At 40.1% G+C, this 24355-nt stretch overlaps 2 protein-coding genes across 2 annotated transcripts; one reads left to right on the forward strand and one right to left on the reverse strand.

The window, feature by feature from the left end:
• Positions 1-11987: 11987 nt before the first annotated feature.
• LOC18025924 (ubiquitin-conjugating enzyme E2 11) lies at positions 11988-12443 on the reverse strand. Its single transcript, XM_006409442.1, has one exon. It carries the CDS (start codon positions 12441-12443, stop codon positions 11988-11990), a length of 456 nt encoding a protein of 151 aa, XP_006409505.1.
• An 8874-nt stretch (positions 12444-21317) lies between these two features.
• On the forward strand, positions 21318-21890 carry LOC112089739. Its single transcript, XM_024160491.1, has 2 exons — positions 21318-21389; positions 21537-21890. Exons 1-2 carry the CDS (start codon positions 21318-21320, stop codon positions 21888-21890), a joined length of 426 nt encoding a protein of 141 aa, XP_024016259.1.
• The last annotated feature ends 2465 nt before the right edge of the window (positions 21891-24355 follow it).

The following is a 24355-nucleotide window of genomic DNA, read 5'->3' on the forward strand; positions in this document are numbered from 1 at the left end:
TTTGAGGAATGATTTATTCAGATGTATACCTCTTCATTCTCTCGTACCCCTTGCGGTTCCCTCACTTTTTAATGAGTTTGGAAATGTCGAAGTAGTCCTTGTAATTTTCTATAGAAGAAAATTATAAATATAAATTCAGCCAATGATAATTAAGCATTGATGAACCAATGAAAAGCAGTTTACCAAATTTCGGCCAATGAGATATAAGCACAACTAGCCAATCAGAAACGAGCATCTAGAAAATTGACCAATCAGGAGGGTGTAGACGAATGTTAGGCGCCAAAAATTTATTCAATCAGGAAGAGATCAGGAACAGGGCTTTGTGGACTATCTTTAAAGCATCTTTGACCAGCTTCCTCTCCCAGCGATCCTGACAGAGAGAATGAGAGAACGAGAGATCGTCGAGTCCTTCTTGACATTTTGTTACACTGATCAGACATTGAAGGCTAATCGAGGTAATTGACATTTCTGTGGTTGGATTATATTACCTTGTTTTGATTTTGGGAAGTCGTTGCCCTAGAACCACTATTGGGGATTTACTTCGATTATTGAATAAGGAATTGTAGACTATGGAAATGGCATTTAGTTGCTAATCGGATGGGTATTCAGTGGATTGTAGGTTTAGATGTCATACCGCAGTAAATGGGAGTTATATTAGAGTATTTTCCCGGAGTGAGAGGAGGACGAGAGAGAGTAACAATTGGTATCACTTGCGTACAACTGGAAACATGGTATCACTTGCATACAACTAGAAAGTCCAATTTTCATGCAGTTGAGTATGGTGTATGTGTTATTTTTTCAGGTGATAATGATTACGAACTTATTTTTCGATTATGGGGGATATTATTCAAATTTGGAGGATAAATGGATTTCAGTACCAGCTTCCATATATGGTGTAATGTTCAAGTCATCAACTTTGGAGGAGATTACTTATTCTGGTTTAATGAATAAGATATGCACGAAGGTTGGGATTGTCGAATCTTCGAATAAGCTGAAACTGAGTTACATTCCGATAATAGTGCAAACTCAAAAACAATTCTATATTTCGAATGACGATGACCTAGCTGTGTTACTGACCTCATTGGATAAAGAGGGACACATAACTGTTATTCATGTAGAGGTCGTCAAAGGTGTTGAAGTTGGAGAGGAATTTTCAAGAGTTGAGAGGGTAAGTTCAGTTGGTATCAATTACGGGGGGGGGGGGGGTGCGTTTAAGTAAAGGGGGATTAAAAAAAGGGGGACTTGCTATTTACACAAACAACTGGTCCGCAAAACAACATCAACAGAATGGCCCCGTGATAAAAGAAACTGAAGATGATGATGTTTACCAAGGAAAAGATGGTGATGATGTAACACGTGACAATGGAGAAAGTGGTGGTGATGTATCCCGTAACCATGGAGTAGATGATGGGCATGGAGTAGATGATGATAAAGCGAAATTTGATAACAAAGAAGAAGAATACAGACGGTTTGATTTTGATGATGGTCCCCGTGCTGAAGTAGAAACACAACATTTTGAATGAGATGATGGTATGAATTTGAGAGTAGGGCAACAATTCGCATGTAAACAAGATTTGAAAGATTTATTGCATAGAGGTTCACATCAGAATTGTTTTGGTCTAAATATAAAGAATTCAGATAAGAAGCGATACGTGGTGAAATGCGGTGAAACGGGGTGTAATTGGTATTTACGAGCTTGGAAAGGATGCGTATACACCTTGTTTTTCTGTTACAGTATACCGGAAGATGCATAGTTGTTCTCGGGCCAGTGCGAGTACAAACAGCAAACAAAGGAAAGGAACACCAGGATTAGTAGCATCTGTTGTTAAGGAAAGTGAAAAAGAGCGAAAAATTTGTGAAAAAGAAAAGTGAAAGTAGTATTTAAGGTCAGAGAATGTCGTGTAAAAGTTAAAAACCCGATGGAATGTTCGTCAGAAGAAGGGAAAGGTGATCATGTGTCAGGTAGAATATTATTATAGTAATAGGAAATAAGATTAAAAGAGATCCGTTTCCAGGTGACGTCGTTTTGAAGAAGTTAACCAACCTTTAACCACCAATAGACCAATTTAAATCGATTTTATAATTTGGAGATGGTAAAATACGACCACGATAATAATCAGTATTTTAAATTATGGTCGTTTTCATGCTAGCACTTATCAGGGACTAGTAAACAGGCTTTCAAAATACTAAAAATAATGAAGAAATAATAAGAATCTCACCACACCCGACACTTAAGTGTCAATCTCCTTCTATAGTCACATTTTCAAGCTTAGGCCATCAATGATGGAAAGAATACGTATCATTCTTTTCCTCGAATTTGTTTGATGAACAAGTTGATAATTTGATTTTATAACCAATTATGAAACATATAACCGGAATATATTCTTTCAAATTCAGTATTACTGTGAATACGGTATATCCACCAAAAGTACAACTATGTAGAAAACAATGCACAACTACGTTTTAATTTCCCAGTTACAATAAACGACTTGTGTCCATAATAATATAAATTATGTCAGCCACACATGAGTTACGACATGTGTTCTTTACCTGAACACGTGTCTATGTGTCAGGTAGAATATTATTATAATAATAAGAAATAAGATTAAAGTAGACCCGTTTCCAGGTGACGTTGTTTTGAAGAGGTTAACCAACCATTAACCACCAATAGACCAATTTACACCGATTTCATAATTTGGAGATGGCAAAATACGACCACGATAATAATCAGTATTTTAAAATATGGTCGTTTTCATGATAACACTTATTAGGGACTAGTAAACAGGCTTTCAAAATACTAAAACTAATGAAAATAATACGAATCTCACCACACCCAAGACTTAAGTGTCAATCTCCTTCGATAGTCACATTGTCAAGCTTGCCATCAATGATGGAAAGAATACGTATCATACTTTTCCTCGAACTTTGTTTGATGAACAAGTTGATAATTTGATTTTATAACCAATAATGAATCGTATAACCGGAATATATTCTTTTAAATTCAGTATTACTGCCAATACGGTATATCCACCAAAAGTACAACTATGTGGATGATGTGTATAACTGGAAAACAAGGCACAACTACGTTTTAAATTCCTAGTTACAATTAACGACATGTGTTTCCCCCCCCCCCCCAAAAAGACATTTCCAAGTTTGAGTTTCCCCCAACATCAAAATTCAATAAAATTTCTGGGTTTTAGCACAAAACAACCAAAACACAAAACACTCAGTTTTTTTTGCAAACTAACAATTTCTTGCAAAAATGCCAAGTCTCGGCTCGTCGTCCGACTCGGAGATTTCAAGCGGGAGCCATCCACCCGAATTGTACGAAGATTCTCGAATCCCGCGATTCTGTTATTGTCATCGTAAACCAATCATCAAAACTTCCCACACCGTTTTGAATCCCGGAAGAAGATTCTTCGCTTGCAATAAGGAATACGTAAGGCAAGTTCAGCTGTTAATTGCTTTTAATTTCGTACCAAAAATATTTATACGGTTTGTGTCCTGTAGAATCCCGGATGCCATCTCTACAAGTGGTGTGATGAGGTGAAGCTAGAAGAGATTGCAGATGTTCGGCATGATTTGACCGAGATGCAAGGCCAGAGTGGTTGGACTATAACCATGAACCGGATCCACTCGACGGAGATCTCCCAGCTACAGGAATCGATAAACAACCTGAAGGAGGAAATGGTTGAGGCAAGGAGGTCTCATGCTCTCCTTTATGAGGTGGTTTGTGACTGGGTTTGAAGGAAATGGATAGGGAATTGGAACAGATGCGAGGAACTAAGATATTTAAGGAAGTTAAGGACATGATTGTTCTATCTGTTCTTGCTGTGGTCTCGGTTTCTTTAACTATCTACCTGTTCAAGTAGTTACGATTCATGGTTCTACTCAAGACTTACTCAATTCTCCGAAAAACATGTGGTTTCACCAAATGATAGTGAGTGTGTAACTGAACGAGAAATTTTCTTACTTGTCCAATTTCTAATAGTATTACATATTTTCGATTTTCGGGAAAACATGTGGTTTCACCAAATGATACTGAGTATTACATATTTTTGATTTTCGGGAAAACATGTGGTTACACCAAATGATACCAAGTATTACATATTTTTTATTTTCGAGAAAACATGTGGTTACACCAAATGATACCGAGTATTACATATTTTCGATTTTCGGAAAAACATGTGGTTACACCAAATGATACCGAGTATTACATATTTTCGATTTTCAAGAAAACCTGTGGTTACATGATAACACCATATTTTGACCACTTTTATGGATCGTTTTGAAATACTTTTTCTATGTTTTTAATTGCTTTTAAGTACTTTTATTACGTTTTTCTAGTATTTGTTGTTCCAAGACTCTTTTTCAGGAAACATAGGGAAAAGCTTAACAAAATGGATAGAAGACCAGATTTTAGCTCAGAGTCAAACCGTCAGAATTTCACCCCCGATTGAAGGCCTTCTCACCGTCTGATCCAGCTCAATTTTGGAGATCTTAAAGATGGAAGTATCAGCTTTCCAGCACACTTTACATCTTGGCAATCCAACGGTTTAATCAAAAGATACGTGAAGAGCAAGATGTCCCGTAAACCATCCGACAAGCGTCTCCACCCGCGGCCAACAGGCCATTCCCCGCGATCACAAGCTCCCCGACCGTGGCCAGCCATCCATTCCCCGCGGTCACAAGCTCCCCGACCGCGGCCAGCCAACTCCAAACCCGAAGGCCCAATTCTGAAGCCCAAAATGATTCCTTCAATTGGAGAAACCCTAAGTGACGCCCAGAGATGTCTTGAGCACTATAAATACATGTTTTAGGAACCCTAATTCATATCATCACCTTTTACACCAGTTTTTTTTCTTATTGTTTTTACTTTAGCTTTTAGGGAGAGAGAGATCTATCTCTTGAACCCTTGTTTTTTCTTTTTCAATTTCGGTTTCTGTACTACTTTTTAATACTATGTTTTTGATTTCGCTCATCATGTCTGAGTAGTTTTATTGTTGGGATTAAGGGATATTCGATGGGGATATATATGTTCGGTGAGGATTCCATTGGCTATTGAGCCGAATCTTAGAACTTTTTCTCCTGAATTCGTTTTTACTGTATGAGAGTAGTGTCATGAACTACAATCTAATCCAGATGCTTGGTGACACGAAAGTGTTCATCCGGTGTCAGATCTAGTTTGGGAGAGCAAAACAAACATAGGAGTGGAAACCTACATATGGGCGATTTGTGAATGCTGACGAGTCTTAAACATAATGCACCTCTTCTTTTCCAAGGCCAGAGTGGAAACCTACTGGTCAGGGTTGAGAGAGATAGTTATCTATGATCACGACAGTGGCGTATTCATATGTCTGTGACTCCAGTTTGAAAAGTTTAAGCTAAGATCTTATCAAATTTACTCTCTAGCAATTTTTGAATCGTTCATACCCCTGAGAAAACTTCCCTGAACCCCAGCGCCTTCTTTCTTATAGATTCACACTGATTTTCATTCAAGCTTTAGTCTAGTTTCTGTACTCTTTCAATCGATTTTCACTTAGCAATTAGCTTTAGCCGTTTTTCTTGTTTTTACCCGTTTTCATTAAGTTTAGTTATTAGGTCATTTCAATTCCCGTATTTTCTCTTTAAGATTTGTTTTTACGTTTTAAACACACCACCAAAACCCCCACAAAACTCGCCTGGTTCTAGACTTCCTTACTTTATATTTCTTTCGAAGGCTTTTGCAGGAAAGATCCTCCTTCCATGTGGATTCGATCCCTAAGTACTACAATCGATCAGCTGTAAACTTGCGGCTATTGATTTCATTTAGGATAAAACTTGACACCCTCACCACGACACACATCAAGTTTTTGGCGCCTTTGCCGGGGAAGGCACGCGTTTTCTTTTCCGAAAAACCCTAAGAAAGGTTGGTAAGTCGACTCTAGAACCCCTTTTTCTGCATATTTCCATATTTTGGTTAATTTGTTTCCATTTCAGAAGATATGGATCCTATAAATTCGAAATCCCTACTATGAGAAAGGTTTTTACAACACTCCTCAAGCTACCAGACGCAGAGAGAAGCAGTACCTACGCGATCTCTACGAAGAAATTCGAACCAAAGACTACAGAACATTCCAGAACGAGCCATACGTACCTCCAATGGCAAACCCTAGACATCCTGTTCGTCGTCTGCCTCACCAAGATGAAAACGTCCAGCTCAGTCACCGATTGAGTCGACTAGAAACGGTGGTCATGCACTTAATCGCCACAGCCACATCAAGAGCGCCCTTCACGAGAAAATTGACAACATGTCAACTCACTTTAACAAAAAGCTTGAAGATCTTTCTGTTCAAGTTAAAACCATCGAGACTCAAGCAAACAAGGATGCTGAGACGATCAAGGAGAGGATAGAAGCAGTCGAAGGACGAGTTGGAGAAAACGAAGTTTGCATTCGCAAAGCCAGTGGGAACATCCGCACCTTAGAGTTCAAGCTCGATGAAGCAGAAGAAAATATTAACGACCATAATAACCAAACCTACTCTTACGTGGAAGAAATTTGGGATGGAGTACACAAGGTTCAAGACAAAGCCGAAGAAATCGACTCAGACATGGACAAAGTAGTGTGTGCCCTAGATGAAGTTGAAGAGAAGGTCGAAAAGCTTATGAAAGGATGTGAAACGAACGGTTCAACGCTTCCCATCAAAGATCTTGACCTAAAAGAAGAGGAGACAGAGTTGGAAGACCCAAAAATCATTTTAGATGTCAAAGGAGAAGATGAAACGGCTGAACCATCTCGAAGTCTCTCTCCCGCGGTCACGACTCACGCGACCGCGGCCAACAACCCTCCAGCCGCGGTCGTGAACCTCCTACACGCGCAAACCACTCTCCACCCGTGGTCGTGCAGCCTCCACCCGCGGCAAATAGTCGGTCAGATACGTTTCAGCCCCTTTCTATTCTTACAGGTCAATGCTCGTTTGATACATCTGCTGGGATGGTCAAAACCCCTCTTCATGAGCAAACGGTGTATGCTATCAGCTCCAAAACATCTCAAGAAGAAAATGAGGTACTTTCCTGCAACATATTTTTAGCATATGAGGATGAATATGAAGGGCAATACCTCGAAGATGAAGACTATCGTTTGTACATAGAAGGAGGCAATCCAGACAAAATGGTGGAATTAGGAGCACCAATCTCCAGAGAAAGACTCATTGAATTCAACAAGTTTGTGAAATCGATTTCTCTTTACACAGGTTTCGATGATATATGGCATCTTTGTTGTTTGCAAGTTTTCTTTAGGTACAACAAGGAGACAAAGGAGGATATCCGAACCTATTTTGGGAGGGCCAGACGCCTGACTTTTCCCAGAACATCACCTGATGCTGCAATCTATTCAATCCACCTTCAAAGTCCTGAAGACTGCAGCCACTACACATACAAAATCAGCAAAGAAAAGCTCGACGAATTTAATGATGTAGTCCGAAATTTGCCTGAAGGAATCACCTTTGCCAGAGCTTGCAAGGACTTCATGATAGGCCATTACTTCTGTGAGAGCAAGGAATCAATCCCTGAGATAGAAGACTTGTTCAATCATGCTAGAAAAGTTAAACCTGTTCGAACACTTCACAAAATCGAAGGTGTAGGTCAGTTTCTCATCTCTTGTTCCATTAGAGAAGAAATGTTTAAAAACGTGTTTTGTGATTCTAGAGCTTGTCTTGACATGATGTCCAAGGCAATTTCTTTGAGACTTGGTATTAAGCACCTGCGCAGGACTAGAGCAAGAATTAGTTTAGCTGATGATTCCAATGCAACGCCTCAAGGAATAGCTCATGAAATTCCTTTGAGAATAGGAGATTGCATCGTGCCTGTCGACTTCTACATTGTCGAAACGAGAGACGCAACACATCCAGTGATTCTCGGATGGTCTTTTCTAGCAACTTCCAGTGCTATAATGGACTGGCCAAACCGGAGGATTTCGTTTGCTAATATCGACAAAGATGTCTTCACAGAAGCTGTCCCATACAACAGCAAAGCAGGAAAACGTTCTGCAACAGAAGAGTTTGAAGAAGAACTTTGGAGTGACGAAGAACCTGCTAGCCAAAGCAAGGAGATGTCGAAAAAGACTTGTCTCAGGACAAGGTCTTCTTCATTGGACTAAGCGACGTCCAACACCAAAAGTCGAGCTAAACGACTTAAAACAGAAGCGCTTAATAGGAGGCAACCCATTTAGGTATTGTTTTCTTTAGGATTTTTCTTTCTTTTTCTTTTGATCTTTTTCTTTTTCTTAGTTTCAGGTGTTTCTTATAAAACAAAAAAGCCAAAAAAATCAAAAAACAGAAAGAAAAAAACCAAAAGGAAGGATGGTCCCTAACTGCTCGGCCCAGGAGGAACGAAGGAGAAGCAGGAACAGGCCGCGATATAAGCCCCCGCGGTCGCAGGTGTTCTGACCGCGGGAAACACATGTTCGACCGCGGCCGCGTCTTTCTGACCGCAGCCGAGGACCACTTCACCCCGGTCGCGTGGCTCCTGACCGCGGTGAATTGTCGTTGAGATCAAACTAGACCCCAAACCACCCACTTCACCTCATTCCACCTCACCAATCCCCATTCCACCTCATTCATCACTTCCCACCACCTTCATCACCATCTATCACCTTCCCAAACCTCTTCGAATGAATCCGGTTCATCACCACCAGCATCCCGGATCCAGGTAAGTTCTCTTCGGCCTTACCAATTCGATTATCTATGCATTTTTCTCATCCAATCTCGACTTGTTTCACACTGAGGACAGTGTGATTTAAGTCTGGGGGAGGATTTCATTCCTTTCTAACCACTTTTCTTTCATGAGTCTTGCATTATCTACACTTTTTGCATTTTCCTTAAAATTTTCAAAATCGGTTTTCAAAACAAAATACGTTTTAAAGGGAATGGTGAACATGAATCAATGATAGTTGACTTTGTGCTTTTAGACTGTTCCTAGTGACATGCTCATTCATGATTTAGGACTAGACTAGGCGGTAGCTAAACACATTTGAAACGAAGTATTCCAGAGGAATTTGGATGATTTTGATTTAGATGAAGGAATACACTAGCTTTGTTTTGTTTGGACTTAATTTTCTCATTGAAGCATTAGACCAGGGAAACGAATCATACATTCAGGACTCCTTTATCCTTTTACCACTCTCTGTTGATCCTGAATGGCTAGTTCATCTTTAGCTAGTTCCTCACCTTAACCAATCCTCTTTCAAACCACATGCATTCTTGTTTTCTATTGTCTTATATGCAGATAAGTGCAAAAACGTTGGAGAGAAAGAGGAATGACGCAGTTTTCAGTCACCAATGACAGAGACCAGCGATTTGCCGGAAAAGTTCATGGAAGGATTCAACACAAGAGGAAGCTCAGTTTGCCTTAGAAAAATCTCAAAATTTGGTACAATCTCGTCCTCTAGTCTCTCTATCTTTAGAGAGTCTAGAGAAGTCAAATTTTAAGTCTCAAGGCAACTGGAGTTTGATTTTATGGAGTTTTGGAGATCATTTCTGATTCCCGGAAAGAATCTAAGTCTGGGGGAATAACTGTTTACAACAAAGGAGGAAAGATTATGCAACAACATTTGGCAAGAAGAAGTGACTGAAAATTTCGGTCCTCAACAGGTCCTTATCTCTCTTGCGGTTTTGCATATTATCTTGCATCCTCCAGATTCATCAGGTAACCCGAAACACTTTAACTCCACCACTTAAACAGCCTTTTAATGCCAAACGCCGTCTACCCTGGATGTTGTCTTTAATGAGAACTCACTATTGAACTTAATGAATGTAGAGAGCTAGTTACTGGAATCAAGATTTAGATTATTTAAAGTTTTGCATGACCGAAAAAGTGGACTAGTATCTCTTGTGTATTGGTGAGAATTTTCTAGACTAAGTTGTGGATTGATCCACGATCTTTGGTCCTAGTTTAGGAGTTCATGTCTCTGAGATTTGTGCATTTCCTATTTTTGTTTTCACTTAACCAGTTTAGACTTTTGCTTTGTTTGAGGACAAACAAAGGTTTAAGTCTGGGGGAGTTAATAACACCGTATTTTGACCACTTTTATGGATCGTTTTGAAATACTTTGTCTATGTTTTTAATTGCTTTTAAGTACCTTTATTACGTTTTTCAAGTATTTGTAGTTCCAAGACTCTTTCCAGGAAACTTAGGGAAAAGCTTAACAAAATGGATAGAAGACCAGATTTTAGCTCCGAGTCAAACCGTAAGAAGTTCACCCCCGATTGAATGCCTTCTCACCGTCTGATCCAGCTCAATTTTGGAGATCTTAAAGATGGAAGTATCAGCTTTCCAGCACACTTTACAACTTGGCAATCCAACGGTTCAATCAAAAGATACGCGAAGAGCAAGATATCCCGTAAACCAGCCGGCAAGCGTCTCCACCCGCGGCCAACAGGCCATTTCCCGCGGTCACAAGCTCCCCGACCGCAGCCAGCCATCCATTCCCCGCGGTCACAAGCTCCCCGACCGCGGCCAGCCAACTCCGAACCCGAAGGCCCATTTCGGAAGCCCAAAATGATTCCTTCGTTTGGAGAAACCCTAAGTGACGCCCAGAGATGTCTTGAGCACTATAAATACATGTTTTAGGAACCCTAATTCGTATCATCACCTTTTACACAAGCTTGTTTTCTTATTGTTTTACTTTAGCTTTTAGGGAGAGAGATCTATCTCTTGAACCCTTGTTCTTTCTTTTTCAATTTCGGTTTCTGTACTACTTTTTAATACTATGTTTTTGATTTCGTTCATCATGTTTGAGTAGTTTTATTGTTGGGATTAAGGGATTTTCGATGGGGATATATATGTTCGGTGAGGATTCCATTGGCTATTGAGCCGAATCTTAGAACTTTTTCTCCTGAATTCGTCTTTACTGCATGAGAGTAGCGTCATGAACTACAATCTGATCCAGATGCTTGGTGACACGAAAGTGTTCATCCGGTGTCAGATCTAGTTTGGGAGAGCAAAACAAAGATAGGAGTGGAAACCTACCTATGGGCGATTTGTGAATGCTGACGAGTCTTAAACATAATGCACCTCTTCTTTTCCAAGGCCAGAGTGGAAACCTACTGGTCAGAGTTGAGAGAGATTGTTGTCTATGATCACGACAGTGGCGTATTCATACGTCCGTGACTCCAGTTCAAAAAGTTTAAGCTAAGATCTTCTCAAATTTACTCTCTAACAAGGTTTTAAATCGTTCATACCCCTAAGAAAACTTCCCTGAACCCCAGCGCCTTCTTTCTTACAGATTCACACCGATTTTCATTCAAGGTTTAGTCTACTTTCTTTACTCTTTCAATCGATTTTCACTTAGCAATTAGCTTTAGCCGTTTTTCTCGTTTTTACCCGTTTTCATTAAGTTTAGTTATTAGGTCATTTCAATTCCCGTATTTTCTCTTTAAGGTTCGTTTTTACGTTTTAAACACACCACCAAAACCCCCCACAAAACTCGCCTGGTTCTAGACTTCCTTACTTTATATTTCTTTCGAAGGCTTTTGCAGAAAAGATCCTTCTTACCTGTGGATTCGATCCCTAAGTACTACAATCGATCATCTGTGCACTTGCGGCTATTGATTTCATTTAGGGTAAAACTTGACACCCTCACCACGACACACATCATTACACCAAATGATAACGAGTATTACATATTTTCGATTTTCGGGAAAACATGTAGTTACACCAAATAATACCTAGTATTACATATTTTTGATTTTTGGAAAAACATGTGGTTACACCAAATGATACCGAGTATTACATTTTTTCAATTTTCACAGACATAATTAGGGTTTCCTTATTAGGGATTCTTTATGTATCGACTGAGATAATATAGTAGATAGAATAACACAAAGAATTTTAATAATAATTTATTTGTAAATAAATATATTAGAGACATAATTTTTTAATAATAAAATATTTTACAACGGGAAATAGTAAAACATAAATTCATTATTTTATTGTGAAAATGCCATGAATTAACTCATGCCGTGTGCCTCGGTCATCAGGCGGGCCTCCTTCTTGAACCTCTCCGGTTCCAAGACGCACATGCGGGCAACGTCTGCGAGGTAGTTGTCCTCTTCCTCCACCTTAGGGTGAAGCAGCATGTCATGGAGCGCTTGGAGGAGTTCCTTCACCGTCGTTCCAACCCTCCAAGTAGCGGTGATGAGTAGCAGATGGAAGACGTGGGGTTTGTCGATGTTGGGGTGCAGAATCGGCGCCTTCCACGACACCGTTGGTGGCCTGAAGGGGTACTCCGGTGGGAAACGGATGGAGATGAAAAAGATGCCCCCTTCGTATGGACTACTAGTGGGGCCCAACAGCATTTCTTGCCATTCGTAAATGTCTTCCGCCATCGGCCTTGCACTGAACCCACTCGCTGGAAACCGCAGCAACTCCCTCTGATGAGTCATGATCCATGCTTTAGGAGCCATTTTGAAGTGATAAAGAGAGCAACTATAGAACTAAATAGAGAGAAGAGGATTTAGAAGATAGATATGAGTGATAGAGAGAGCGAGTTATATTTATAGAAAGAGAAAGGAAAACCCAAGGGTGCTACTTATATAATAAATACCTTTCAACCGTTCAGCCTTATCATACGGAGAAGTTATAAGTCACATATTTCTCTCCTCTAATAAACCCAAAAATATTTATTTACTTTATGTATTGGTAAAAATCAAATACAGTGTTGGTAGTTGTACCAGTCTTACGACAGTTAATAAAAGCATTAACAGCCGTAAGATTGGTACAACTACCAACATTAATGCAACGATTCAATACGCGGCGTGATTATCATTTAGACAGTAATTATTATATATTTATTTATTCACTTTTACAGAGATAATAAATTTGTCGTTCCCTCTTTCCTCGTTTTCCGTCTATGCAACGCGACTATACAATAAATAATTCATCTCACGTGAGTGAATGCTGAGTAGACAAATATCCAAGGAACATTGTCTATACACTAAAAATATTTAAAAGTAGTCTAGTAGTCTTCCCCAAAAAACTTGAAATTCGTGAAAAGTGAATACTATTGCCCACTCTATAAATAGACACTTGAGATATTGTACTTCAAGAATTCTTCAAGTAGTCTCATCGTTTCTAACAATAAATAAACAAAATGGAGAAATCAGATGGAAAAAATTATGATGAGAATGGTCTGCTAATCATCAACCCACCACCTTTGATAATCAGATTTGGTGTGGTGGAACCTAAGTCGCCACTTTCGCCAACCGATTCTGAGATCGAGCAAGCAGAGATGTGGGAACAATTTCATCTCCTCAGCAAATCAAATGATCAAGTCAAGCAAAATCTTCCAAAGGTAATATATTCTCTCTGTTTAATGGTTTATAAAATATGTCCTGATCATGAGTGAAAATTTATATATATTTTTTTCTTGAGGAGAAGGAAAAAGACAACTCAGTCCATAAAACTCTCCACACACGTTGTACCAAACCGGAACACGAATTGATTCTGGGTCTGGAGATAGGATTGAAGTGCAAGCATTGCGGATTCGTGGAGAAAGAAATTCGAAACATGGACACATCCGAATGGGTAAGTAATTAGTCATTTTTTTGGTTATAACAAATCTAAAATAAGTTGAAATCTATATGAGTGGATTATAATCAGTTGATGTTGTTTGGTTTTTTAAATTTTAATTGTAGACATAACTCATGATTAAGTAATAATATTGATTACAAATTTAGGCTATATGATTTTTAAAACATAAATGAGATTTTCTACGTTTCTATTCGAAGTGAGAGATGAAGAAGATAAAGAGGAAGAGGTCTGGAATGTCATCAAAATCATTTATGGTTGGTTGAAATTATTTATGGTTGGTTGAAAAGTATGACATTTGATCATTTATCTTTGGAGAAATTATTTATGGTTGGTTGAAAATTTTCATCAGAAAAATTGACGATAACTTGATGATATATAACATGCCAACATTTTAGTAATCCAGAAAAATGTTCGAATAACACAGTATATGAGTAAAAAAATTTCAATCACGCATTAGTGAGAGTAGCAGTTATTCCTCTCTCTCATACGGTCGCGTTTACTCGACGTGACTACTCATTTCCTCCATCTTATATTATTTAAGTCCGCAAAGAAGTTCCGAAATCCATTATACTTCTTCATTACTTTCCCAAATCCATCACTTTTTCCTTCTTCCTCTCCCTTAGGGTTCAGATTTTCCTTTTATATTACAAAATCCATCATTTTCTCTTAGGGTTTCAGAACTTTTTCAAAACTAGGCCTCGACCACTTTCATATATAAATCCATGGCAGAGTACTCCTACCTATTAGCCCTACCAGACGAACTACTGGAAAATGTTCTAGCAAAGTCGCCTAACACAATTGGTGGCCTAATACGGATTTGCTCGATTTATCATAGGTTCAACGACTGCACCAGAGGCCCCGACTTCTACGCTGAAGTTGATCCCTTTAATATGGGTCATTCAGTGGATCAAGATGTCAATCTCATCATTGAGGTCTTCAGAGAGTTCTATGATGCACGAAATCCAGGCATGCTTTTCATGCGAGGTATGCAACTCTTTTTTCATCGACACAATTTTGGAGGGATTCTACTGATCAAGGATGCGGCGGATAGAGGGTACACGCGTGCAGTATATGTCTACGGGATGTTCATGAACTTGTTATGGAACATCCCAAGGGTGATGAGTCCCTCATCAAACTAAGCTGGAAAACAATAAGGAAGTGCACCCGCGAGCTCGTTGAAGAAGTATATCTTGGTTGGCCAATGGGGTTGCCAAAGATGTTCGATGAAAGCCACCGTCGCTTTTTACCGCGCCTCAATACTCTTATCCACTGTCCGTGCGGTACAGTTAACCGATGGGAGCGTTGGTGGAATGATGAGTATAAACTAGGGAACATCTGCGACTACTGCTTCTTAACTCGCGAATGCAGAAGGTTCTTCCTATATGTGTACCGGGTAGTTACAGTTTTTCCTGAAATGGTCAACTGGTGAATGTGTCTGATATTTTCTGTCTTATGTTTTTTTCTTTTTTGTATTTCCTTATGTTCAGGATTCCGTATGTGCACAATTCGTAATGTTTTGTACTCCCTTATGTTGTGTACAAACATTATTCTAATAATTTTAACTCGAACTGTTTAGGCCTACTATTCTACATATATAAGTGGTTACACCAAATAATACTAAGATAGTTAAACCTTATAAAACTAGGTTATACAATTTATATGTGGTTTCACCAATAATACCAAGTTCTCCCAATATTTGGTTTTCAATAATACAAAATCAATAATAAAAATAGAAGTACACACCCTAATACAGTTTAATCCAAATACAAATACATATATCAAATGTCATAGAAAACTTAAAGTCTCTACCTCTTTACTTCTAAGCAGGTACGGAGATCGGGCTACAAGCTGCTCCGCCTCTTTCAGCTCCGCCTCATTCATCTCTGGCTCTTTCTGCTCCACCTCCTTCAGCTCTGCCTCCTTCTGCTCTGCCTCCTTCTGCTCGGCCTCCTTCTGCTCCACTTCCTTCTGCTTCTTCTTCGGCTTCTGCTTTGGCTGTTTCTTCTTTGGCTGTTTCTGCTTCCTTGCTTTCTCAGTTGTCACCAGAATTTCAAGTTTCTCTCCACCTTGTTCATTTTCATGTTGTACATCATTTTGAAAAACATCTCCTCCCTCATCTCCTGGTCCTTCCCTTTCTCTTCTTGTCTCTTTTACATATTGTTGTACAGAGCAGAGTCTTGTATCAAAGCCATCCATTCGGGCACTGATTCAGAGAAGCTGAGCGTCCATACTCTTCTGCAAGCTCTGAAGGTGTTCCACCAATCCAAGAGGCGCCACCTTCTCCGTCCCCACATTATTCTTCGCCGCTGCAGGATGGTTTACCCAGTCCTTATTATCTCGGGCATCAACATTGATCTTGCATATCTCTTTCCAGAATATCGGCTTCTATTCTTCAACTAAATGCCTTGTCCAATTTTCAGGAACGATATCACCGTTATCTTCTTCTTCATTCCTCTCCATGACTCCAGCAAGCATAATTACCTCATCCTCGGATGGTTGCAATATACTCTCGATGACCCTAATGTTACCCAGTGTTTCATAGAGTTCTGAGAAAGGGAAACCTTTTAGGGTGAATGGTTGGAACTTTTGCCTGCACATCCGGGGACAATCCCTCTCTGCTCCTCTAACATCTTCTCTGTATTTGTTCTTCAGACATGGGATGGCCTCAAAGGCTAGCAACTACACATAAACCCAACAAATTACACTTAAGCTTATAGTATTACATAGTTACAAATTCTTTATAATGTGACATACCTCCAAGGTAGTAACAAAGCTTGGAAATGTCCAGGCATCTGTTTTGACGACCCCATTGAAATGCCTTATTGTGTGCTCAATCTCCTTCATATTTACATCGAATGAATACCTACCCCAAGGAAACCTTTTACAAGCCTCGAGATCATCCACAATCATCATGAATAAGGGGTCAAGATGGTGCTTCCTTACTGGTTTTCGTTTTCCCACTAATTATAGAGGATAAGAAATAGACGACGCACATCTTCAACCGATCAGGATTAACTAGCCCTCGCATCGACTCTAGCTTTTTCTCACTAGCAGCAAGGGAGGGGATGGTTTCCTGGAAATATCTATTCTTAAACGAAGAACTTCATATGCTCTCATAGTCCTCTGGGTACGGGAGACAGTTTAATCCACACAAAATGGCATGCTCTCTAGGGGAATAGCGAATTGGTATGCCATTCACTACAAACCAAGCTTCCCTCTTCTTATTTGTGTTTGCTGTCCGAAGAAGAAGCAACCACATTCCCATCATCTTGCGTGTTGTGTCCTCATGCATGGCCTTATGCATATGCCAAAAGTGCTTTAACTGTGGGTGTTCTGTTTACCATAACAGCTCATGGGGTTCAAGGTCTAGGGACTCCAAATTCGCAACAGCTTTGTGGATATAACATCTTGTTCCCAGCTTTATTGCATTATGATACTGACTGGGCTCGAAGAACATTCTCACGGGTGGCAATGGCTGGTTCTCCTCCTCCTCAGCCTCAGCCTCTGTTCCCTCCACAACACTATCTGATTATTACCCGTCTCTGATTTGGCAACTCCTTCTACCATTTTCTCCTGCGACGATTCAGAATCTGAGTACAGTTCTGGTCTAGCATATCTAAACACTCTTTTGTTGCCTAAATCCATGACTCCTATTTTGTAATTACCAACCGAATAGAGAACATATAAATCGAATTTTAGATTCTACACAAAACGGAGTCCAAATCTACAATGTAATCTAGGTAGAAATTAGAATCAGAGGATGAAGATGAACGAACCTGATTTAGCGAGGCTTTGATTCAAGACAGGCAACAGCAAATCACTCGTAGTTGTCCCAGAGAATATTAAACAAAGACGACGACGAGATGACGATTTTGAAATTTGAATTTTTTTCTTTAAATTTAGGGTTTGAATTACTACAATTTTGACCGAAAACCCGATTTCTTCGGATTCAACCCGATATGACAGACGGTGTGTGGATCTTCGTGGTTGGGTTAGTAAATATGAAACTTTAGTAAGGACCTCCAAGTATTTGACCGTTTTTCTCCATTTTTCTTGCTTTAAAATAAATCGAAAACAAATTAAATATTATGATGAGGAGATTTGAGAATTTCTTTAAAGCAGAAGGAATACGCCAGTTTATTCCTCATTTGTAAAGTAGTTTTAAATGGTAAAGGCTAATCCACTTATCTCCAGTTCTGCAACTACCGATGCAGGACTTTCACAATATAGCCTGCGGTGAATTAGCTTCATCATCCAACAAAAGCTAAGGAGATTGTACAGAAAATAATTGTTTTGCTTCAACATATGTAACTGTTACGACACTAATCACTGCAAACCAAATCAAACCAATATATATGTTTTTAGAAATATAAACTTGCATATATAATTTTTTCATACTTAGGAAATATGACTTTTACCGGATGTAACGGCTAAGAAGAAAACAAAAGCAAACTTCATTGAATATTGTCTCCATTATTTTACTTGTCGACTATATTATTACAGAAAAAGATGTTGAAGATGATGTTATCTGAGATAGTTTTAGCTACTGTTGAACCGTTTTATAGCATGGAACAATGGTGTCTTTTTCTTTTTTGTCAAATCTAACCATTTTTTTGGTCAAAGATTAAATACTGAAGAAGAAAATCATAATTATATTAAGAGATTACCAAATGCGATCGAAATCAAACCATATTTTGTAAAAAAATGTTAGACCAAATTCGTAGTCTAAAAGAAAAATAATTGACATAATTTGACCAAAATAATGGTCGAGATCAAGCAGAGATAGATGGCTTTTGACCGACAACATGTTCCATCGGCATACAAAAGATAGATTTACATCACAATTATCGATTTAAAGATGGATTCTTCGATGAATGATTTAAAGTCAATGTTGTTACTGTTCAAATTTTAAAATATGATTAACACAATTAAAAAATTCATGTGTATTACACTATTTTGTAAGTTGGATTTTGTTTTTTTTTTTGGGTTTCAAAATAGTTTACTCATGATAATCTACTGAAATTTATTTCAAATTATTCAGCATATAATGGTTACTCTAAATGCAAGCTTCTGATAGCCAAACCTCTCTATAAACAAAGTTTCTATTACAATCTATCCAAGAACACATCATGTGACAATTGTTTATATAGATTTGTAGTTTCTATAGCCTAGCTAATCTGGTCCCATGTATTGATTTTTTTTTTTTTATCTGATCAAGGATATGCAGAGAATCATACATCAATCAATACAGATACACTTCTTTGATGGCCTTAAGATGTGATCTTCTTTTCTAGGGTCTATGTGACAACAGATTGTAGAAGCTCCTCTTTAAATGTGAAAACAGAAACATGTGTAAAACTTTGTCATTGTGTGTCCCACACTTCAAGACATCAATGTTTTCAGGTTTCAACTCATTTAATTAAATTATATATAGAAATATTTACTCCAAATAACACTTGTTGTCTTTATAATTACACATTTTTGCACTTCCATTTAAAGTGGCACTTCTTTCGATCTTTCCTTGGGGAAAAGACAAGAAGCCTTCCAATCCAGTATTTCCTAAATTCTAACCGGTTTAACTTCTATCGACCATAACTGATTTATCAAAATACCCAGCATTTCCAACATCTCGCCGAACAGAATCCAAGCTCAGCGGAGTCGAGTGCATTTATTGACATATTTTTCCATCTTTCCAACCTTAAAGAAAAGCTCAATAATCATCAGTATTCCATATATAATTTTCAAGACAAATATCAAATATATTTTATTACTAGTGATCACATATCTTGGGCATGTTTGGTAAGAGCTGTTACTCTTGGCTTTTACTATAAACTTTTAACGGTAAAAACTTTTGCTTTTACTTAAAAAAATAAAAAAATTGTTTAATAATAAAAACTGTAGAAACTGACTGGAAACTTTTATATTCCAAAAAAATCAAAAAAACAATTTAAGAAATGGATCTTAAAAGAAAGCAGAAAAAATATATTTAATCAATTAAATTTAGTTTGTAATTATTTAGATATAAATCTACAAAGTTGTTTGAATAATTCTGGAAAACAAAATAGATAAAAAAAATTAAATATATTTATTTTTGTTAGATTTTTTTGTAAAAGTTACTTTCACGTAGCTTTTAGAATGCATGACCAAAACCAAAAAGTTTGGATTTTAATACTTTAACAATAATTGAAGAAAGAACAGTGTGTTTGGCAAAAATATGACTTTTAAAACTGTAAATGAGTATAAAAGCCATAAAAGCCAACGCCAAGCAAGGCCATTGATTCGATTTAACGAGGCTAAACACAAAATTAACATATACAAAAACAACGAATCGTACAAATCACATGACACTTTGGATCGCATATAAAAGCTTATGGTTTTACTGCTTATTGTAAAAGTCTTACACCATCGATAAGAATTACATTAGTTTGCTTTGACCACGAAAACCACAAAAAGTTAAGCCCTTCAAGCTGGTACAGATGCAATGAGCGTGTAAGAAATTCAGGAGTGTTATCGAAGTGTATGAAATCTTTATGATCTTTCTCATGTTCGACATATTTGTCTCTGCACTGACCAGAATTTATATACTCGAACCTTTGAATTTCGTTTTTGGAAGGCTGAGATCTCCGATTCAGATTCCCAATAACATTCATCATAAGAAAGTTATTTAAACTTCACTAGATACTCCTTCCCATCATCTTCTTCCCTGCAATAAATGATCCGGTCCACAATGGTCTAGTCAGGATGAATGGCCACAAAGTCTTTTCCCTTGTAACTCACTGACTCCATTTTAAAATAAAACATTTTCACCCTTGTTTTCAAATGAGGGATGGTTTGTAAGCCTTTTCAAATTACTCCTCCAACACTCAAGAGCAGTGCAGGTACGAAAGGTTCTTCCATTTCAAAAAATATTGCTTGACAAACAATCGCGTTGGTACCACATTGTCGGAATCCAGATCACTAGATGTCGTAGGACACATTTCACAGTTCAGAATCTTTTCCATTTTGATAAGAGGAATAACCGGTTCTCTTTTGGCTATCCCTTCAACATCTTCCGTAGAGCGACCCGCGCTCAAACCTAGGAGAACAACCCGCACGCAAACCCTCGAGATCGAAGAGTTTCGAGCCTCAATGGTTCAAACAGTGGCCAATATACGCGCCATGAAATCTCATGTGCATAACGTGACAATTGTCGTGCCGGTGATTAATCGAATGCTAGAGGAAACCCAAAGAACCATGCTCACAACAAGAATCACGGAAGCTAGGATTCCCGAACCTGGGAAAGTCAGAATCCCATTCTACAAAGGCACTACCAACCCGAAGGCACATATCACACTGTTTCGCATAGTGATGGGACAAGCTTTCACAAAGAACACCGCCATTCTGACCGAGCAGGAGAAATACGCCGGTCATTGTCTGCTATTCGAAGAGCATCTCAAGGGAGTCGCACTGAAATGGTTTTTGAGACAGGAGCGCAACTCAATCAGCAGCTTCCAACAGCTCTCCGCTTTGTTCCTCAAGCAGTATTCAATGTTCATGGATCGAGGAACCTCCAACTCTGACCGATGGAAACTATCCAAAGGACCAAACGAGCCGCTTTGGGACTACATGACAAGATTCAAGGCGATTGTGTCCAACGTAGAAGGAATAAGCGACAAGGCTGCACTCGAGGATCTGAAGCGATCCTTGTGGTACAAATCCGAATTTTGACGAGAGATGGCGCTCAACACGCCGCCGAAGAGCTCCAGAGCATGGTGAATCTTAAAGACCCCGCCCCTAGCGAGCCAAAAGAGGGAACCGAGCAGAAAGGTGCGGAAGAACCCGTAAATCCGCACCGACGAGGCGATAATACCAAGCGCGACAAGAGAGGCGAACCCGAAGAGCGATCTGAGCCGAGGCAAAGGATCAACATGATTATGGACGGATCCTAATATTACCAAGACACGGTATCCTCTATCAAAGCCTATCAGCGTCGAGCCGAAGCGAAGGAGAATTGGACCGAACCGACCGATCTCCTGAACACAGTAATCGCTTTTGCCGAGGAAGAAACGGCAGGGATAGATAGACCATACACTGATCCGCTGGTGATCGAACTGACGATCAGAGACCATGACGTAGCAAGGGTACTCATCGACACCGGGATCTCGGTAGATGTTATCTTTAGAGAGACACTCAGAAGGATGGGAATCAACCTCTCCAAGGTGACGGCAGTCCCTAAACCTCTAACAGGATTTTCAGGAGAAACAACAATGACTATGGGCACAATCAGACTCCCCGTGATGGCCGGCAGAGTCACTAAGATCACCCAGCGATCTACAACGTGATCATGGGGACTCCATGGATAAACGCAGTGAGAGCAATCCCTTCCACCTATCACCTCTGCCTCAAGTTCCCAACTCCAGCAGGCGTCAAAACGATTTGGAGAAATCAGAAGGAGTCGCGAATGTGTTTCCTAACGGAGCACAAATTGAGGAACCCTGTCACCGACGCACGCGCAGGCGTAGATTGCAAAAAGCTGAAGACGGATCGAGAGCCCACGAGCGAACTCTCCAAAATCTTATAGCAATTACAGATCGCGGTGGACTCGGTGTGCATAGACGAAGCGCATCAAGAGAGACGCGTCGAGATCGGAACCAAGCTGGGAGAACCTATGAAGAACGAACTCCTCTCCTTACTCAAGGAGAATATCAACACTTTCGCCTGGACCGCGGAGGATATGTCGGGCATAAGCATCGATGTGACATGTCACAAGCTGAACGTAGACCCGACCTTCAAACCAATCAAGCAGAAAAGGAGGAAGCTCGGCCCTAAACGAGCTAAAGCTGTCAACGACGAAGTAGAAAGATTGCTCAAAGTAGGATCGATCGCCGAGACAAATTACCCGGACTGGCTCGCAAACTTGGTGGTAGTGAAGAAGAAAAATGAAAAGTGGCGGGTCTGCGTAGACTTCACAGATCTCAACAAGGCGTGCCCAAAAGACAGTTTCCCTCTACGGCATGTCGACCGACTCGTCGAAGCTACGGCAGGAAATAGGTTGTTGACGTTCATGGACGCATTTTCAGGTTACAACCAAATCCTGATGCATCTCGACGACAGTGAAAAAATGGCTTTCATAACCGATCCAGGATATATTGCTACAAAGTCATGCCGTTCAGACTCAAAAACGCTGGGGCAACGTATCAACGGCTCGTCAATAAGATGTTCGCAGATCAGTTCATAAAAACCATTGAGGTGTACATCGACGATATGCTGGTCAAATCACTAGAAGAAAAAGACCATATCGCGCACCTACGGGAATGCTTCGAACAACTGAACTAGCACAACATGAAACTAAATCCGGCAAAGTGTATATTCGCGGTCACCTCGGGAGAGTTCCTCGGCTATTTGGTGACACACCGATGCATTAAAGCAAACCCCAAGCAAATCAAGGCATTAATCGAGATGCCCTTTTCAAGAACAAAGCGAGAAGTTCAAAGGCTCACAGGAAGAGTCGCTGCGCTGAACCAATTCATCTCGTGATCTACCGACAGGTGTCTCCCTTTCTATGATATCCTTCGAGGAAATGAGAAGTTCGTGTGGGACGAGCGATGCGGAACAGCTTTTCAGGAGTTGAAGAACTATCTAGCAAGCCCGCCAGTCTTAGCGAAACCAGTAGAGGGAGAACCCCTCTTCCTTTACATCGATGTATCCGCTACGGCTGTGAGCGGAGTGGTTATAAGAGAGGAGCAGTCCACACAAAAACCCATCTTCTATATCAGTCAGAAATTGACCGATGCCGAGACTCGTTACCCACAAATTGAGAAGGTCGCCCTAGCCGTCGCAGTATCGGCTCGCAAGCTGCGTCCTTATTTCCAATCACATTCGATTATTGTGCTTGCAACCCTTCCGCTGCGCTCGATCCTGCTTAGCCGGAGCCAGTCTGGGCGGCTCGCAAAATGGGCCATCGAGTTAAGTGAGTACGATATCGAGTATCAGAATAGGTCGTCTGCAAAATCCCAGGTGCTCGCAGATTTCCTCGTCGAACTTCCAGCCGGGGCAACAACCGAGCCGACTCCAGATGACGTTTGGACACTGCATGTCGACAGCTCATCATCAAAACATGGCTCGGGAATAGGAATACACGTCACTTTGCCCACCAGAGAGATCTTGGAGCAGTCATTCCGCCTGAATTTTGGGAAATTCGGAAAATAAGAGCCTTTTGCGACTCAAAGCTCATCGCAAACCAATTTAACAGAGAGTACGAGGCTAAGGATGGAAGAATGGGAGCTTACCTCAGAGTAGTCCAAGACTTAGTACAAAAGTTTGACAAGTTCGAGCTCACGCGAATACCTCGAGGCGAAAACACCTCGGCGGTCGCATCGACCTCGGACCCGGATCTTCTATGAACAATTCCGGTCGAATTCATCGAACGGCTGAGCATAGAAGAGGTAGAAGGAGTTCGGCTAATCAACCCTCCTGAGGAAGAACCAGATAACGGTGAAGCGATCGCAATGGAAGAAGACGCCTCGTTACCCGAGCTAGAGAACGGCTGTGACAAGGAATGGCTCGAAGCTATTCGAGTCTACATTGCCGACGGAGAAGAGCCACCCAACAAGTGGGAAGTTCTCAAGTTAAGGGCTCAAGCCGCACGATACATCCTCGTCGACGGTGAGGTGTTCAAGTGGAGGTTTTCAGGACCACAAATGACCTGTGTCGAAGGACCCGAGGCGGCGCGTGTGGTAATCACTCTAGCGGAAGATCACTAGCGATCTAGATAAAATGGCACGTGTACTTCTGGCCTAGGATGGTC

The sequence above is a fragment of the Eutrema salsugineum genome, unplaced genomic scaffold (genome assembly GCF_000478725.1).
Source record: "Eutrema salsugineum unplaced genomic scaffold, Eutsalg1_0 scaffold_11, whole genome shotgun sequence".
Classification (NCBI taxonomy): domain Eukaryota; kingdom Viridiplantae; phylum Streptophyta; class Magnoliopsida; order Brassicales; family Brassicaceae; genus Eutrema; species Eutrema salsugineum.

Excerpts from the sequence above, each read along its gene's own strand:
- LOC18025924 (XM_006409442.1), bottom strand. The coding sequence starts at position 12,443 with ATGGCTCCTAAAGCATGGATCATGACTCATCAGAGGGAGTTGCTGCGG.
- LOC112089739 (XM_024160491.1), top strand. The coding sequence starts at position 21,318 with ATGGTGAATCTTAAAGACCCCGCCCCTAGCGAGCCAAAAGAGGGAACC. Across the intron at positions 21,390-21,536 it reads AGAAAGGTGCGGAAGAACCC|CGTCGAGCCGAAGCGAAGGA; the intron begins GTAAATCCGCAC and ends AAAGCCTATCAG.